Genomic DNA, 18573 nt, shown 5'->3' with positions numbered 1-18573 from the left:
TTATTATTATTATTATTATTATTATTATTACTTATAATTCTAGTTTCTGAGCTGAGGATTGCTTTGGTGGGGAAGAGTGCATCAGGAAACACCATCCTGGGGAGAAAAGAGTTCAAAGTAGATTTTGCCACACAGTCAGTGACTAAACAATGTGATAGGAGCAGTGCTATAGAGATGAGAGTGGCAGTCATCGACACTCCTGGTGTTTGACCCACAGCTCTCAGAGTATTCAGTGAGGACCCAACTGGTGGAGTGCATCGCCCTCTCTTCCCCTGGTTCCCTGGTCCCCATGCTTGTCGTCACCCTAGGTACATTCCAAAATGTTTGGCTACAGAACAGCGTCAGTAACTAATTTTAAGTAGATAAAATAAAAATGTTTTTAGCTAATGACCGTAAATATCACAGACTGTGGCTTTAAGTCGACTACATATAATTAAATATATATATATATTTAACAAGATAACAAAAATATGTACAATGCCATCATATAAATATATAGTATTAAATTAAGAGACCGTGTAGTTTTATTAACCATTCAAGTAAAAAAAAAAGGGTTAAAGGATTCAGGTCTTCCTTCTCTTTGAGTAGCTCTTCCTCTCTTCTCTGGTTGGCTTTCTCCACTTGTTGGTACATTCCTTTGGTGTAGCATGCCCCTTCATTATCTCTCACCATCTCAGAAACCTTCTCCATCAGCTTGCTCACAGTGCTCTGTGTTCTCGTCGTTGAAGACGTGGTATCTGTTTCCACACGTCTCAGTGATCTGCTGTAGACCTTCACCAGATAAAGTCCTTCAGTGATATGCTGTAGTCCTTCACCAGATAAAGTCCTTCAGTGATCTGCTGTAGACCTTCACCAGATAAAGTCCTTCAGGGATGGGAGGGACTGGAGGGATGGGAAGGAGGGACGGGAGGGACTGGAGGGATGGGAGGGACTGGAGGGATGGGAGGGACTGGAGGGAGGTACTGGAGGTATGGGAGGGACTGGAATGATGGGACGGATTGGAGGGACTGAAGGGGATGGGAGGGACGGTGGCAGGGACAGGAGGGACGGTGGCAGGGACAGGAGGGACGGTGGCAGGGAGGGATGGGAGGGACGGTGGCAGGGACAGGAGGGACGGTGGCAGGGAGGGACGGTGGCAGGGACAGGAGGGACGGTGGCAGGGACAGGAGGGACGGTGGCAGGGAGGGACGGTGGCAGGGGCAGGGAGGGACGGTGGCAGGGACAGGAGGGACGGTGGCAGGGACAGGAGGGACGGTGGCAGGGACAGGAGGGACGGTGGCAGGGAGGGACGGTGGCAGGGACAGGAGGGACGGTGGCAGGGACGGGAGGGACGCTGTGGAACAACAAGGTTTTCAGGGGCAGGACGATGACACCGAATGACTGCTTCTCTCTCACACACAGGTTATGTCATGAATGTGTTTCTCATCTGTATCAGGCTAGGCTCCACGGCCCAGCTGATTGGCTCTACAGCAGCACAGCACCCCCTCCTTAGCGATGTAGCTCAACCCTCAGCAGCAAAATCTCTCCAGCAGCACAGACAAACAGAGACAGAAGGCTATATACACCAGACGTGCTGCAGCATTGGCCTTGCGGGTGCCTTCAAACCAAAATGCATGAAACGTGGTGGGGAAAAATGTGTTGTAACTTTTTCTTTGTCAATGAGTCCTATGTTGTATAATGCTGAACCATTGACCAATAGTGTCCTCTAGTGGTGCTATCTGAAAGTGAGTCATACGTGAACTGGTGGGCAGGATTGTAAAGTAAGTAGGATTGTAAAGTAAGTAGTCTCCGATTCGAGACACTAACTAGCCTAATATGCCAGGCTGCTCAGGCCACAAGCCACCCAGTCCACCAAAGCAAGGCCACAGCACCTTATGGAACTGTAGAATCTATCCGAAATTGACTCAACTAGCCTACTTCCTTGACAGGATGGAAAGGAACTGTAAAGATGCTGTTGTATTTCAGAAGACAGTGAATGGTAGACATACAAAATTTGACCTCTCTCACATCAGGTAAATTCAAAACCATTTTATTGGTAATCAATTTGAGAAGTGATGTTACAAGGCTTTTCACATTTTCCACAGGTGAGAAGTGAACAAATTCACATGAATATGACCCGGTGTGTGAAACTAGATCAGTGCCCAGTTTCCCAAAAGCATCTTAAGGCTAAGGTCATTGAACATAGCCTTAAAACGGCAATCAGCAGTAGACACAATAACAAAGCCCCTCCCCCCGGTTCGTTAAAAAGCTGAAGGATGGGAGAAATGTAATCACTCTCAAATTCAGACAGAGCTTTGTTTACAAACACTGGTGTAAAACAAGCTTATATTTTGGGTTCTGATGGGCTACGACAGTTGAACTAAGCTCATCAGGCATTTATAAGTTACATTATTCAAGAATCAATGGGTACATTAACTTCTAAGTCCAAAAATGGATGTAACAACTGCTGATTGCCCCTTTAAGATACTTTTGGGAAACTGGGCCCAGATAGTGAGTTAGTGAGGAGTTGCTCAAGGTGGCCAGACTGGAAACAACATATAGCTCAAACGCCAGAGCAACAGCCAGTCCCAACGTACTCCATAGCCCTCCTCCTTGGCCCGGACTAACTCTTTGATGCTTGGGGATCTGAAAGGGTCTGGATAGGCATAAGCAGTGTAGTAGTGGTGGAGCTTCCACCATATTGCCTACTCCTTACGTATCTGCAAACATCCATGGGTCAGATCCATGTACTGGTTAGGACCAACGGTGTTTGAGTAGGGAGCATATTGTGACCAGCTGCAAGACAAGAGTTGGGCCAACTGAGAGAGGAGTAAGTGCATGAGCAGATAATGACCAGACAAATACCATATACCAAGTCAATGTGCTGTTACCTAATCAACAGAACTGACAGGTGTCAGTGTTGTTACCTAATCAACAGAACTGTCAGGTGTCAGTGCTGTTACCTAATCAACAGACCTGTCAGGTGTCAGTGCTGTTATCTAATCAACAGACCTGTCAGGTGTCAGTGCTGTTACCTAATCAACAGAACTGTCAGGTGTCAGTGTTGTTACCTAATCAACAGAACTGACAGGTGTCAGTGTTGTTACCTATTCAACAGAACTGACAGGTGTCAGTGCTGTTACCTAATCAACAGACAACATAAATGTCAGGTGTCAGTGCTGTTACCTAAGCAACAGAACTGTCAGGTGTCAGTGTTGTTACCTAATCAACAGACAACAGAACTGTCAGGTGTCAGTGCTGTTACCTAATCAACAGACAACAGAACTGTCAGGTGTCAATGCTGTTACCTAATCAACAGACAACAGAACTGTCAGGTGTCAATGCTGTTACCTAATCAACAGACAACAGAACTGTCAGGTGTCAGTGCTTTTACTTAAACCAACAGACAACAGAACTGTCAGGTGTCAGTGCTGCACACAAAATGCAACCTGAGAACACTGCTTTAGTGAGGACACATTAAGCAGCACAGACCAGTGATGTCAGATACTTTGCTTAATAAATGCTAAAAGTGGTGCCATAGTAAAAATGTCGGTCTGTTTCAGCATTAGATAACTTGCAGCAGTCTGGGCTGGCTAATGCTAGAATAGAATGGCATCCAGGCTATAGTTTGTTTCACATCTATAAAAAAACACAGTCTTGTCGGTATGAAATGCATTGAGCACCTATGAGTCTCTCTCCCTCTCGTTAACAGGTCAACACTGTCTAAGGGAGATTAAACGTTCCCCCCATTCAGGTATACAAAGCACAGGATTCAAAACAATACAGCAACAGAAATGCTTTTAATGTAATGGTGATTTGAATGACAGTAGCCCCGAGGGCGAGGCTAGTTGGTTTAACAGAATGAGAGAGTATATTGCATAGGTTGTTAATACCGGACAGTGCTGTATGGAAACCCAGTAAAAACAATCCAACTGCCATGATGACACTCACACACCAAAAAGACCCCTGAGCACTGATCAAAGGTCAATTTAGCCTTTTAGCTCCTGATGGCTGAAGTTTGTACCTAGAGTCTTCAACCTTTCAGTCTCTGCAGTTGGGAAATACATGATTTGATATTGGATAGATTCCGGTCCATGATGTTATAACAATAAATAACAGTAACCATGATAGAAAACTACTTATATAAGGACAATTGTGCCTTTTGCCACACCATTCTAGGCTGCAAATGTAGTCTTCTCATCCTCTATCTATACAAATGCTTTGAACATTCAAAAATGCTACATTGCTCTTGACAGATCCGTGACCTGCTAGTGAAAAACGTATTTTCTCAAAATGTGTATAGATCTATTTTGTAAAGAAATTGTATTTCAATAACTTGAAGTGCAAATTTCAGATTCCCTCAAATGTAATATTAATAAGAGCAAGTAACCATTTTGGCTTAAATATAAATAACACACAATTCAAGCAAATACTTCTCTTTTAAAAAACATTTAAATAATTTTCAAATATTGCATTTTACCAAACCATACTTAGTGACGCTCTGTTCAATAAGCCAGGTTATCATGGATTAGTTAAAGCCTTAAGTCACATTTTTGCACAACAGGAGTAGAGATTTGCCTCATGGTGAAACAGCTAGAAGAAAGAAAAACTGTCAGCCTCCCTGAGCACAAAGTCACATCAACACTACAATTCAAATATTGAATAAAACACTCAAAGCTTGGCAAAACACACCATGCATCCTTCATGTTCTTCTTTTAGATGAAATTCACAATGAAACAAAGGTCTGCATCCCAAATGCCACCCTATTCCCTATATTGTGCACTACTTTTGACCAGGGCCCATAGGGAACAGGGTGCCATTTGGGACGCAGGCTAAGAGCGCCTTAATCAGTCATATTGAATCATATGTACCAAAAGCAGTATTAGTGTCTCTGGGTAGTCACTTATTGTTATTATAAATGACTGTCAGATATAGAATAAAGATACAGCCTCACTAACTCATTGCATTTCACACATTCCTAACACTTCATTCTAACAGGTCTACATAACTCCTCAAGTCCATCCATAGATTCTAGCTATTGCACAAAAAGTTACTATAGTATTATAGTTTGTACTGGTCTGTCTAGTGACAAGGCAAGTCGTCTCACAGTCAACAATAAATTCATGTTTTGGTTAAACAGCTCACATCTACTTTGCTCTCAGAAGTAAAACGGCCCACCACTAGACTAGCAGTTTTCCTTAGCTCAGTATACCACTGCATGTCAAATTATTCAATGCATTAGCTTACATGTTTATACTTAGATAGTTTGCTTCATTGCAGGAAGGAATGATACACCTTCACATCACTCAAACGATTACCTTTGAATCATTTATGTGATGTCCGCGGATGAAGCCTCAACTTCCCCTGAAACCTATCATACTGTATCCTGGTCCCAGATCTGTTTGTGCTCTTGCCAACTCCATTGCTCATTGTCAAGCCAAATATGTTTTGACACAATCAGTGACAAGGAGTTGGCATGATAGCACAAACAGATTGGCACTCAGGCCAACCACACCACCCATTGTCAGAAAATTAACAATTTCTCAGATCTTATGGGAGTAATATTTGGCCTGCTGCAGTGAGTCGTGGTAAAAGCATTGAGAACAGACGCAGAATGAGAGCAATATGACTACATGATGACATTCTGAGCACATTGAGAATTTCTACATAGGTCTCTAGATTAATCAGGACCAAAGACCATTATTACACAGACTTGACTTCACAGACACTAAAAAGACAGCTTATAATAGTACCCTTTTCTAAAAAGGCAACAACAAATTTTTTTTGCAGTTAAATAAATATTTGGAAGATGCACAAAGAAAATGTCCTCCTTTACTTTTCCACGTGTTTGAGTAGTGTGACTCACAGCAGGCAGACCGGTAGGCTCCCAAGGCTGAACAGAGTCTGACCACCCACATCCACCTGGGGTGCATTCATTAGTGCCAGTGTAGTAAAACGTTTTGCAATGGAAAAACATTTTACAATGAAAACGAGAATTTATATTGGACAAATTCAGATAGGCCCTTTCCCGTTTGGTTCCTAGTGAATCCACCCCTGTGCCTCTACACTCTACTGAGGGTGATAAGCACAACCGTTCTCCTCTCTGTAACATCACCTGGGGCTTAATCATTCAGATGGGTGAAACATAACAACACTTTCTGACAGAATTACATCATTTAGAACAGACATTCTTCTTTGTCACAGAGAGAGAATCAATCGTGTCAGTTCTATGTATTACATTTCTATCGACATGTACATGTAAGTTATTTATTAGACTCTTATCCAGAGCGACTTACAGTAGTGAGTGCATACATTTTCATATTGGTACCCCAAGCGCCATGCTCTACCAACTGAGCCACCCTCTGCAACATTCTCAACTTTCAACCTTTTGAACACACCCCTGGCTAGTACTGAATCCTGGATCCCACGACACACAAAAGTTAGGGTGCATGTTCACATGCATTTAGTCTTCAACCAAATGATACAGACTTTGCCTGCCCTGAAGTCAATCACCTCACGCTAGAAACATTTACCTTTGATGAAATGTAGCAATTTAAGGAAACAAATGAAACTGTAATTGATATTTAAATAATTGCAAAACATATAAAAACTGTTTTTAAAGTGTAAACATTGTTTTGATGCCTGATGGTCTTTTTGTACATGGATAAATTATTTTAAATAAATCATGTATGTCTTAACTATAAATTGTTCTTATTAAAATGTAAAAAACAACAATTTTTATAATCATTTTTATAATCATGTTCATGTTAACATTGTTCTATTTTCTGTGGTATAAATAGATATATCTGTCACATCTCCGTCTTCTGAATTCCTACATTTACACATCTTCTCCGGCTTTGACTTTTCAAGGCAAAAACAATACTTGTCACAGCTGTGCTCACACACACACACGCTCACCTACATACTACACACACACTCACCTACACACACGCTCACACACACACACACACACACACACACACACACACACACACACACACACACACACACCGTGCGTGCAGTGCCTACGTGCGGTTGAGTGTCTGGAAGATTCTGGAGATCTGCAACATGACAGGTCCAGTCTCAGGGTCGTTCATCCACTGGGTGCTGTTCAGAGGGTTCTCCAACATGTCCTCGAACGCTGCATAAAGACAACAAGGGTTTTAGAGGCTATGGAAGTAATACCACCACTTTCAGAACCTGCTGTGTGACCCCCCAGAAAACACAATCAGACACTAACAAACATAAACAGTCCCTTGTGCTTCTAACAGCTGTAGCTCCTACCCAGCAGTGTTTTGGGGTTGGTGAGGCCCAGCTGGACCACAGGGTTCTCCAGGATGGCCTGGAACAGAGGACTGTTGGTGTCGATGCCCTTATCCAGGTCCTCTGGAGACGGCTTCCTGTCCCCCAACAGCCACTCACACTGCAGGATGACAACAAGTTAACCAATCAGCAGCCACTCACACTGCAGGATGACAACACGTTAACCAATCAGCAGCCACTCACACTGCAGGATGACAACACATTAACCAATCAGCAGCCACTCACACTGCAGGATGACAACACGTTAACCAATCAGCAGCCACTCACACTGCAGGATGACAACACATTAACCAATCAGCAGCCACTCACACTGCAGGATGACAACACGTTAACCAATCAACAGCCACTCACACTGCAGGATGACAACACGTTAACCAATCAGCAGCCACTCACACTGCAGGATGACAACACATTAACCAATCAGCAGCCACTTACTCACACAGAGGGACAACAAGATGTTTAGATCAGTTAGTCAACTTCTCTTAAACTAGGATGGTCAATAGAGAACTAGGACTCTTTCCCAATGACAACATGGCCAAAGGGCGTGAAAAGCAGTTAATTTATACAAGAGAGGAAGGAATGATTTAATTTCTTATGCATCTAGAATGTCTCATTGAATACAAGACAAGTGCATTATATAGATAGAAGATAAAGAGAGTGCTTCTGAAAGACCTGAGTGTCATACTGCATGCTAGCAGACACCTATAGACTTACAGTCATTGCGCTAAAATGGTATCCACGAGTTTATCTGACTCTGGGGAAGTATCCCTTTAAAAACTTACCGCAGCGTCCTGTTGGTTGTTATTGACTCTCAGAGCATCGACCACCTCCTTCTCATCGAAACCCATCTCCATTAACGCAATGACAGCCTGCAGAGTTAGACAGCAAAGAGTCTATTCATTTATCTGTGTCTGAGTGAGTTAACAGTTTATATAGTCAATACTTTCATTCCACAAGACATTTGTCATTATTCTATAAAGCTTTTGTAATAATATGATCAATTGAGTTTATCACACTATGAGTCCAATAATCACAACACAGGTGGCATTCAGCAACCGAGTCCATAACTGAGCGTCATCACATTACAAACATTTTGTGTAAGCTAGCTACATGTATCAGTGTTTGCTTGGTACATCCCAGGCCAGGCCATTGGGACCCACAGTGACACTCACCCGTGAGTCGGGCCTGAACTCTCTTTTCCTTCGGATCCTCTTGAAGATCTCAGTGAGCTCATCCTGCCTGGCTCCGGTGGCAGCGTCGTCTGTGCTGGTCTGGGAGAGGGTGCGGAGGAGGCTGGGACGGAAGGCGGAGGCCGAGATAGAATGGACCAGGGGTGGTGCTGTGGCCCCTACTGCTCCCGGGGTGTCCTGGCCAGGCAGGGGGGTGTCCACCGTGGGGTCGTCTACATGCTCAATCAGCCACTCCATGGCCTGGGTCACTGACATGCTGCAGGATCGAAACAGTGAAGGTGGGCCATGGTTAAACCTGTTGTTTCAGACTCTTCCGTTCAGATATGGCTCTCTTGTTGTGATTCAAACAACTGGTGATTCTGTATACACTTCAGTGATATGACCACTGACCAGTATCATGGACGTAAGACTACACTCGTTGTGTGAGTGATTCTGATCATCTAGTCTGACTCCTGCTGCTCCTAAGTATTATTGATTGTGACTCACTGATTGAGTCTGAGAGCTTTGATGGCTCTGCTCTCAGGGAAACCCATCTCAGTCAGCTGTTGAAGGGCCGTCTCATCAACCCGGTCCTCGTCGTCCTCGTCCAGCATGGCTGACGATCACACACAGACACACAATGTTAGTGAACTGTAATAATGGTATAATACAGTTTCGTCACTCATGAATAGCCTCTGTCAGTATTCCAAATGTGTGAAGCTGGTCCGCACCCAAACCACCACCACCATGCTTGACCTTTGGTATGATGTTCTTACTGTGGAATGCAGAGTTTGGTTTACGCTAGGCATTACTGGAACCATGTCGTCCAAAAAGTTATACTTTTGAATCATCTGTCCGTAGAACGTTCTTCCAAGAGTCTTGATGATCATCCAGGTGCATTTTGGCAAACTTGAGTCAACTTTTTGGACGAGATGGGTCCCATTATGCCTGGCAAAAACCAAACACTGCATTCCACAGTAAGAACATCATACCAAAGGTCAAGCATGGTGGTGGTGGTGTGATGGTTTGGGGATGCTTTGCTGCCTCAGGACCTGGACGACTTGCCTTAATAGAAGGAACCATGAATTCTGCTCTGTATCAGAGAATTCTACAGGAGAATGTCAGACCACCCGTCTGTGAGCTGAAGCTGAAGCGCAGCTGGGTCATGCAGCAAGACTGATCCAAAACACACAATCAAGTCTACATGAAAATTGCTAAAAAGCAACACATTTGAAGTTTTGGAATGGCCTAGTCAAAGTCCAGACCTAATCCCAATTGAGATGTTGTGGCAGGACTTGAAACGAGCAGTTCATGTTTGAAAACCCACACGTCACTGAGTTAAAGCAGTTCTGCATGGAAGAGTGGGCCAAAATTCCTCCACAGCGACGCGAGAGACTGATCAACAACTACAGGAAGCATTTGTTTGGAGCCAAAGGTGGCAACCAGTTATTGAGTGTAAGGGGGCAATTACTTTTTCACACAGGGGAATTGGGTGTTGCATAACTTTGTTTATGAAATAAATATAATTGTTGTGTTATTTGTTCACTTATGTTCCCTTTATCTAATATTAGGTTTTGGTTGAAGATCTGATAACATTCAGTATCACAAATATGCAAAAGTAGAGAAAATTAGAAAGGGGGCAAATACCTTTTCATAGCACTGTATGCATGTTCGCAAGCAGCGACTTTTCAGGTGGAAGTCCTCATTAATAAAGTGTACGGTCAGACTTATGTAGAGCTCCGTTGTCCGGCTGGACCACAAGTCCGTTGTTGCTGTATAATATTCCACTTGTGACAGCTCTGTTTCAACTTGTGCCTGTTTTTGGTCAACATCATCCTGTCTGTAGCCGAAATATTTCCATATAATTGACGATGCATTTCTTTTTGCAACCAAATTCTCAATTTCGGTCTTTTTTGCCTGTTCCTCGCTCATCATTTCGTCATGCGCAAGCAGAGCCTGCATGTCAACCACATGCAGCAACAAACTCCGTGTTAAAAATAATAATAATAATAAACTGTGTATCCAATAACCCATAAATCGGAGTAAATTACGTTATATCAGACAGATATAATGCTTAACCGTTTAACCTTTTTAAAAATATATATATATTGTAGACTGATATATGTTTACCTTACTAAATCGCACGTTCTGCGATGTGACTATTGCGGATGCATACATCGCAATGTCGATGCTGAAACGATATATCGTGCAGCCCTAATGTGGACACACCTTCAAATTCGTGGATTTGGCTATTTCAGCCACACCTGTTGCTGACAGGTGTATAACATCAAGCACACATCCATGCAATCTCCATAGACAAACATTGGCAGTAAATAATAATAATATGCCATTTAGCAGACGCTTTTATCCAAAGCGACTTACAGTCATGTGTGCATACATTTTTACGTATGGGTGGTCCCGGGGATCGAACCTACTACCCTGGCGTTACAAGCACCATGCTCTACCAATTGAGCTACAGAGGACCACCAGTAGATTGCCTTACTGAATTGCTCAGTGACTTTCAACGTGGCACCGTCATAGAATGCCACCTTTCCAACAAGTCAGTTCCTCAAATTTCTGCCCTGCTAGAGCTGCCCAGGTCAACTGTAAGTGCTGTTATTGTGGAAACATCTAGGAGTAACAACGGCTCAGCCGCAAAGTGGTAGGCCACACAAGCTTACAGAACAGGACCGCTGAGTGCTGAAGAGCGTAAAAATATGTCTGTCGTCGGTTGCAATACTCACTACTGAGTTCCAAACTGCCTCTGAAAGCAACGTCAGCACAATAACTGTTCATTGAGAGCTTCATGAAATGGGTTTCCATTGCCGAGCAGCCCCACACACAAGCCTAAGATCACCATGCGCAATGTCAACCGTCAGCTGGATTGGTGTAAAGCTTGCCGCCATTAGACTCTGGAGCAGTGGAAACGCGTTCTCTGGAGTGATTAATCACGCTTCACCATTTGGCAGTTCAACTGACGAATCTGGGTTTGGCGGATGCCAGGAGAACGCTACCTGACCCAATGCACAGTGCCAACTGTAAAGTTTGGTGGATGAGGAATAATGGTCTGGGGCTGTTTTTCATGGTTCGGGCTAGGCCCCTTAGTTCCATTGAAAGGAAATCTTAACGCTGCAGCATACAATGACATTCTAGACTATTCTGTGCTTCCAACTTTGTGACAACAGTTTGGGGAAGGCCCTTTCCTGTTTCAGCATGACAATGCCCCTGTGCACAAAGCGAGGTCCATACAGCAATGGTTTGTCGAGATCTGTGTGGAAGAACTTGACTGGCCTGCACAGAGCCCTGACCTCAACCCCATCGAACACCTTTGGGATGAATTGGAACGCCGACTGCGAGCCAGGCCTAACTCCCAACATCAGTGCCCGACCTCACTAATGCTCTTGTGGCTGAATGGAAGCAAGTCCACGCAGCAATGTTCCAACATCTAGTGGAAAGCCTTGCCAGAAGAGTGGAGGCTTTTATAGCAGCAAAGGGGGGACCAACTCCATATTAATGCCCATGATTTTGGAATGAGATGTTTGACGAGCAGGTGTCCACATACTTTTGGTAATGTAGTGTAGATATATATATATATATATACACACACACTACCGTTCAAAAGTTTGGGGTCACTTAGAAATGTCCTAGTTTTCTAAAGAAAACAATTTTTTTGTCCATTAAAATAACATCAAATTGATCAGAAATACAGTGTAGACATTGTTAATGTTGTAAATGGCTATTGTAGCTGGAAACGGCTGATTTTTTATGGAATATCTACATAGGCGTACATAGGCCCATTATCAGCAACCATCAGTCCTGTGTTCCAATGGCACATTGTGTTTGCTAATTCAAATTTATCATTTTAAAAGGCTAATTGATCATTAGAAAACCCTTTTGCAATTATGTTAGCACAGCTGAAAACTGTTGTGCTGATTAAAGAAGCAACAAAACTGGCCTTCTTGAGACTAGTTGAGTATCTGGAGCATCAGCAATTGTGGGTTCGATTACATGCTCAAAATGGCCAGAAACAAATAACTTTCTTCTGAAACTCGTCAGTCTATTCTTGTTCTGAGAAATGAAGGCTATTCCATGTGAGAAATAGCCAAGAAACTGAAGATCTCATACAACGCTGTGTACTACTCCCTTCACAGAACAGCGCAAAATGTCTCTAACCAGAATAGAAAGAGGAGTGGGAGGCCCCAGTGCACAACTGAACCAGAGGACAAATACAGTGGGGGAAAAAAGTATTTAGTCAGCCACCAATTGTGCAAGTTCTCCCACTTAAAAAGATGAGAGAGAACTGTAATTTTCATCATAGGTACACGTCAACTATGACAGACAAAATGAGGAAAAAAAATCCAGAAAATCACATTGTAGGATTTTTGATGAATTTATTTGCAAATGATGGTGGAAAATAAGTATTTGGTCAATAACAAAAGTTTCTCAATACTTTGTTATATACCCTTTGTTGGCAGTGACACAGGTCAAACGTTTTCTGTAAGTCTTCACAAGGTTTTCACACACTGTTGCTGGTATTTTGGCCCATTCCTCCATGCAGATCTCCTCTAGAGCAGTGATGTTTTGGGGCTGTCACTGGGCAACACGGACTTTCAACTCCCTCCAAAGGTTTTCTATGGGGTTGAGATCTGGAGACTGGCTAGGCCACTCCAGGACCTTGAAATGCTTCTTACGAAGCCACTCCTTCGTTGCCCGGGCGGTGTGTTTGGGATCATTGTCATGCTGAAAGACCCAGCCACGTTTCATCTTCAATGCCCTTGCTGATGGAAGGAGGTTTTCACTCAAAATCTCACGATACATGGCCCCATTCATTCTTTCCTTTACACGGATCAGTCGTCCTGGTCCCTTTGCAGAAAAACAGCCCCAAAGCATGATGTTTCCACCCCCATGCTTCACACTGGGTATGGTGTTCTTTGGATGCAACTCAGCATTCTTTGTCCTCCAAACACGACGAGTTGAGTTTTTACCAAAAAGTTCTATTTTGGTTTCATCTGACCATATGACATTCTCCCAATCCTCTTCTGGATCATCCAAATGCACTCTAGCAAACTTCAGACGGGCCTGGATTGTACTGGTTTAAGCAGGGGGACACGTCTGGCACTGCAGGATTTGAGTCCCTGGCGGCGTAGTGTGTTACTGATGGTAGGCTTTGTTACTTTGGTCCCAGCTCTCTGCAGGTAATTCACTAGGTCCCCCCGTGTGGTTCTGGGATTTTTGCTCACCGTTCTTGTGATCATTTTGACCCCACAGGGTGAGATCTTGCGTGGAGCCCCAGATCGAGGGAGATTATCAGTGGTCTTGTATGTCTTCCATTTCCTAATAATTGCTCCCACAGTTGATTTCTTCAAACCAAGCTGCTTACCTATTGCAGATTCAGTCTTCCCAGCCTGGTGAAGGTCTACAATTTTCTTTCTGGTGTCCTTTGACAGCTCTTTGGTCTTGGCCATAGTGGAGTTTGGAGTGTGACTGTTTGAGGTTGTGGACAGGTGTCTTTTATACTGATAACAAGTTCAAACAGGTGCCATTAATACAGGTAACGAGTGGAGGACAGAGGAGCCTCTTAAAGAAGAAGTTACAGGTCTGTGAGAGCCAGAAATCTTGCTTGTTTGTAGGTGACCAAATACTTATTTTCCACCATAATTTGCAAATAAATTCATTTAAAATCCTACAATGTGATTTTCTGGAGAAAAAAAATCTCAATTTGTCTGTCATAGTTGACGTGTACCTATGATGGAAATTACAGGCCTCTCATCTTTTTAAGTGGGAGAACTTGCACAATTGGTGGCTGACTAAATACTTGTTTTCCCCACTGTACATTAGAGTGTCTGGCAGCTTCAGTCTCAATGTCAACAGTGAAGAGGCGACTCCGGGATGCTGACCTTCTAGGCAGAGTTGCAAAGAAAAAGCCATATTTCAGACTGGCCAATAAAAAGAAAAGATTGAGATGGGCAGTCTGAGATATGGCTTTTTCTTTGCAACTCTGCCTAGAAGATTAGCATCCCGGTGTCGCCTCTTCACTGTTGACGTTGAGACTGGTGTTTTGCGGTTACTATTTAATGAAGCTGCCAGTTGAGGACCTGTGAGGCGTCTGTTTCTCAAACTAGACATGTATTTGTCCTCTTGCTCAGTTGTGCACCGGGGCCTCCCACTCCTCTTTCTATTCTGGTTAGAGACAGTTTGCGCTGTTCTGTGAAGGGAGTAGTACACATCGTTGTACGAGATCTTCAGTTTCTTGGCAATTTCTCACATGGAATAGCCTTCATTTCTCAGAACAAGAATAGACTGACGAGTTTCAGAAGAAAGTTTTTGTTTCTGGCCATTTTGATTCTGTAATCGAACCCCCAATTGCTGATGTTCCAGATACTCAACTAGTCTCAAGAAGGCCAGTTTTATTGCTTCTTTAATCAGCACAACAGTTTTCAGCTGTGCTAACATAATTGCAAAAGGGTTTTATAATGATCAATTAGCCTTTTAAAATGATAAACTTGGATTATCAAACACAACGTGCCATGGGAACACAGGACTGATGGTTGCTGATAATGGGCCTCTGTGCGCCGATGTAGATATTCCATTAAAAATCAGCCGTTTCCAGCTACAATAGCCATTTACAACATCTACACTGTATTTCTGATCAATTTTATGTTATTTTAATGGACAAAAACAAGGACATTTCTAACTGACCCCAAACTTTTGAACGGTAGTGTGTATATATATATATACATATATATATTACTAAACCAGTCCTTGATAGCTCAAGGCAGGTGTAAAGGCAAATGTTTTTAGAGTGTAATAGCGTCTGCATGCTGTACCATTGGCCTTTTTGAAGAGCTCCACAGCATCAGGATTCAAGGCGAGAAGCTTCTGGGCCACTTCAATGAGAGAGACAAGGATTTTCCTGAGCTCCGTCTGAAACTGAAGGAAAATGTACACACACATGCACACATAAACAATAGTTAATACTCTCTTTTTAGGACTGAGGTTCATGGCATAACATTGAGAGCATTATCAACTTGCCAGGTCTCCCGTGGGAATGAGCTCTTCTGACCTCAATGGGATTTCCTAATTAAATAAAGGGTTACATAAACATAAAATCTTAGTATCAGGAATTTTGAACAGGCTTAATGTGACTAACTTCACTCATTTTAATCTGCCTCTGATTATTGTGCAGAACCATGAAATTCAGGACTAGTTACATTTCAGTACAATAGTCAGTGGAACACTCCTCCAGTGCTTTGAACTTTGCATTCGGACAGGTTATTTACAAAACGGTACAATCCTACTGTACTGTACATACGTCTCTGATGTTGTGCTGGGTGACAGTGCGGTCAGTGTGGCGGGTGGACAGGCCAGCGGTGGCCTTCAGGATGGCTTCCTTATCTGGAGCCTTGTTATCCTGCTTCTTCTGACAGACAGGGAGGAATCACACATGGACGACAATCCCAGACAGTACAAATAGTTAGACGTAAGCAGTTTCTTGAATTACAATCCATTAAACATTTCAGTCTGATGATCAGTGCCTATTGAGTTTCAGCGCCGAGTTAGATAACCCACAAACCAATACAATTAACGAGAGTAAATATACGAGTTCTACCTTTTCCTCTGCAGATATGTCCGCCATTTTCGGAGGGGGTGGCGGTGGTCTCTTCTTTATCAGTAGAAGAACATCTAAAACCGAATAAATCATTGTCACTTCCTAGCATGACAGGGACTGGGGGGACACACACAGACATGCACACACAGACACTCTAACACACACATTATTTTGTTGTTGTATTGATTGTATATCGTTGTATTTGAACTTTGTGTGAATGTCCTTGTCTATCAGTGTATCAGTGTTTTGTTACTTGTCATGTTTTTTGTTTTTTTGTGGACCCTAGGAAGAGTAGCTGCTGCTTCTGCAAAAGCTAATGGGGATCCAAATAAACAAATAACCATCACTAAATGTTTGTGGTGAAAATGTAACCTATAAAAACAAAGAGAGTCGCACACTCTATGTATAAACTCCCAGTAATGTATTGGGTAAACCACCCAATAAATTACTGGGAGTTTATAGTGTGATACTCTCTTTGTTTTTATAGCTTACAGTTTATTCACTGTTAGTCAGCACCTCTACACTAAATACTTTTCTCTGGGTGTGTGCCAGCTCATGCTTTTTTGTTGAAAATGTAAACATTGAGACAACTTAGTGACATCCATAGGAGTACCTTTATCTTTTAGATTTTCATCTGAAACGGTTTTTGTTTCCATGAGGATCCTCTCTGTGGCAGCATGGACAAGTTTGTGGTGTGTGAGTGTTTTGGGGTCTTCAAGACTTCCATGTACATACTGAAAAGCAAATCAAACCCCAACATTATCCCACAGGCAGGAACAAGAAGCAGTACTTTTACCCTGGTAAAATACTAGCTAGTGTCATAAGCAGTTTGTAATTGGTAATGTATAGGCTAGCTAGACCTACATCAATAGCCAGACCCATTTCTAAAGGTAAAAATGATTTCTGCATTACACTATGAGCATTGTGCCTAGCTTGTAGGTTTAGAGGCTAGACGGCTTGCGAGCCAACTTGCTAAATTATAAATAGCAGCGTCTACCCAGTTACTATAAATACGGAACCACTGACAATTTCAACTGGGCCTGCAAACAGCTACAATTTCACCCCGGGCAAACACCAATGAGCAAGCAGGAAAATAAACACACAAACATACATGTTTCAAGCACTTTTCTTTGAGTTTTTCAATAGTGGTATCCTCTGTAACTTCTTCCAACCACTCCGTACCCTCCATTGTACAAATGTGGATTTTTAATATTTTTCCTGCGAATATCTTCTCTTCTTGTACAAACATAGCTGTAGCCTTGTTGTGTAGCTAGATAGCTACCAGTTCAGTGATGTTGGTTTGCTGGTACGGCTAGCTTGTTAACGTTAGCGCGCTAGCTGGCGTCTTCGAAAACCAGCGACAACAGCGCAAACGCCTACACTTATGATTTTCGGACCATTTTCAGACAGTCTGATCGTAATTCAATGCTAGCAGTCTAGTGACGTTATTTCGCAAAAAATATGTTTATTTTCCTTGAAGAGACGAGCAGCTAGCCGAAGACCATATTTTGTTGGTAACGATTGACCTCTGAACCCAGGCAACGTATTTTTGGCCCTGTGCATAGTGGGAGTTGTAGTTACGTTAAATCTAAAATACTTGGTTGCTATATCCATTTTTGGACTTATACATTTCTAACCATTGATTCTTGAAGAATATAACTTATAAATGCCTCATGAGCTTAGTTCAACTGTCGTACCCGGCAATGAGAATCCCAAAAATCCAATGGCTACCCTGTCTATTTGCAGTGACCCCCTTTTTATTTGCGCTGACTCTCTTGCACTGGCTATATGCACATTCACTTGACTGTACTCACACATACTCCACTGACACTCCCACACACACACTACATACGCTCACACACACACAAAACTCACACATTGACATGCTTTCATATAGCTTGCTGCTAATCTGTTTATTATCTATCCTGATTGGCTAGTCACTTTGACCTAGACCTACATGTACATATTACCTCAATTACCTCATACCCCAGCACATTGACTCAGTACCAGTACCCTTGTATATATTCTTGTTATTGTTATTTTTATTGTGTTACTATTTCCTATTTAGCAAATGTGTCTTACTTTTTAACTCTGCAATGTTGGGAAAGGGCTCTTAAGTAGGCATTTCACGATGAAGTCTACACCTGTTGTATTGGGGTCATATAACAAAAACATTTGCTTTGATGATTAGAATTTTAAAATATAAGCTTGTTTTACAATTTTTTAAATGTTTTATGTCAATGTAAACAAACACTATATATCCTCAAAACATGGTTAACATTTTAAAATCATGGATGGTCAGTCCTTCAAATCAAATAGAAAGTTATTTGTTACATGTTCGTAAACAACAGGTGTAGACTAACAGTGAAATGCTTACTTACGGGTCCTTTTCCAACAATGCAGAGTTAAAGATACAAAATATCAAATAGAAATAGTGACACAATGAATAAATACAAAGTGAATAACAATAACAAGTAGAAAATAACATGTCTT

The 18573-nt window shown here is 42.4% G+C and overlaps 1 protein-coding gene and 1 long non-coding RNA gene across 4 annotated transcripts; one reads left to right on the top strand and one right to left on the bottom strand.

Moving 5' to 3' along the window:
- The first annotated feature begins 2392 nt into the window (after window positions 1–2392).
- On the top strand, window positions 2393–3377 carry LOC121558074. Its single transcript, XR_005998459.1, has 2 exons — window positions 2393–3185; window positions 3229–3377. It is a non-coding gene; the product is annotated as an uncharacterized LOC121558074 (long non-coding RNA).
- A 383-nt stretch (window positions 3378–3760) lies between these two features.
- On the bottom strand, window positions 3761–17613 carry LOC121558073 (ubiquitin-associated domain-containing protein 1). Of its 3 annotated transcripts, none has more exons than XM_041871557.2 (11): window positions 17192–17613; window positions 16694–16814; window positions 16081–16154; window positions 15784–15891; window positions 15504–15548; window positions 15299–15401; window positions 8979–9087; window positions 8475–8748; window positions 8085–8171; window positions 7264–7402; window positions 3761–7120 (listed from the first exon to the last, which is right to left on the bottom strand). In XM_041871557.2, exons 1-11 carry the CDS (start codon window positions 17327–17329, stop codon window positions 7005–7007), a joined length of 1314 nt encoding a protein of 437 aa, XP_041727491.1. In that variant the 5' UTR covers window positions 17330–17613; the 3' UTR covers window positions 3761–7004. The 3 variants fall into 3 exon arrangements, with proteins under 3 accessions (XP_041727491.1, XP_041727492.1, XP_041727493.1); XM_041871558.2 differs by having other exon boundaries at window positions 15784–15888; XM_041871559.2 differs by lacking the exon at window positions 15504–15548.
- Window positions 17614–18573: the final 960 nt, after the last annotated feature.

Source organism: Coregonus clupeaformis, chromosome 18 (assembly GCF_020615455.1).
Source record: "Coregonus clupeaformis isolate EN_2021a chromosome 18, ASM2061545v1, whole genome shotgun sequence".
Lineage (NCBI taxonomy): Eukaryota > Metazoa > Chordata > Actinopteri > Salmoniformes > Salmonidae > Coregonus > Coregonus clupeaformis.
This window is presented reverse-complemented; position numbering and strand designations above follow the sequence as displayed.

What these genes read in the sequence shown, in the direction of transcription:
- LOC121558073 (XM_041871557.2), bottom strand. Translation starts at nt 17,329, where the DNA reads ATGTTTGTACAAGAAGAGAAGATATTCGCAGGAAAAATATTAAAAATC. An exon ending in GCTCTTCAAAAAGGCCAATG is followed by an intron (nt 9,088 to 15,298) that starts GTACAGCATGCA and finishes TGTGATCGTCAG; the next exon opens with CCATGCTGGACGAGGACGAC. An exon ending in ACAACCAACAGGACGCTGCG is followed by an intron (nt 7,403 to 8,084) that starts GTAAGTTTTTAA and finishes GTCATCCTGCAG; the next exon opens with TGTGAGTGGCTGTTGGGGGA.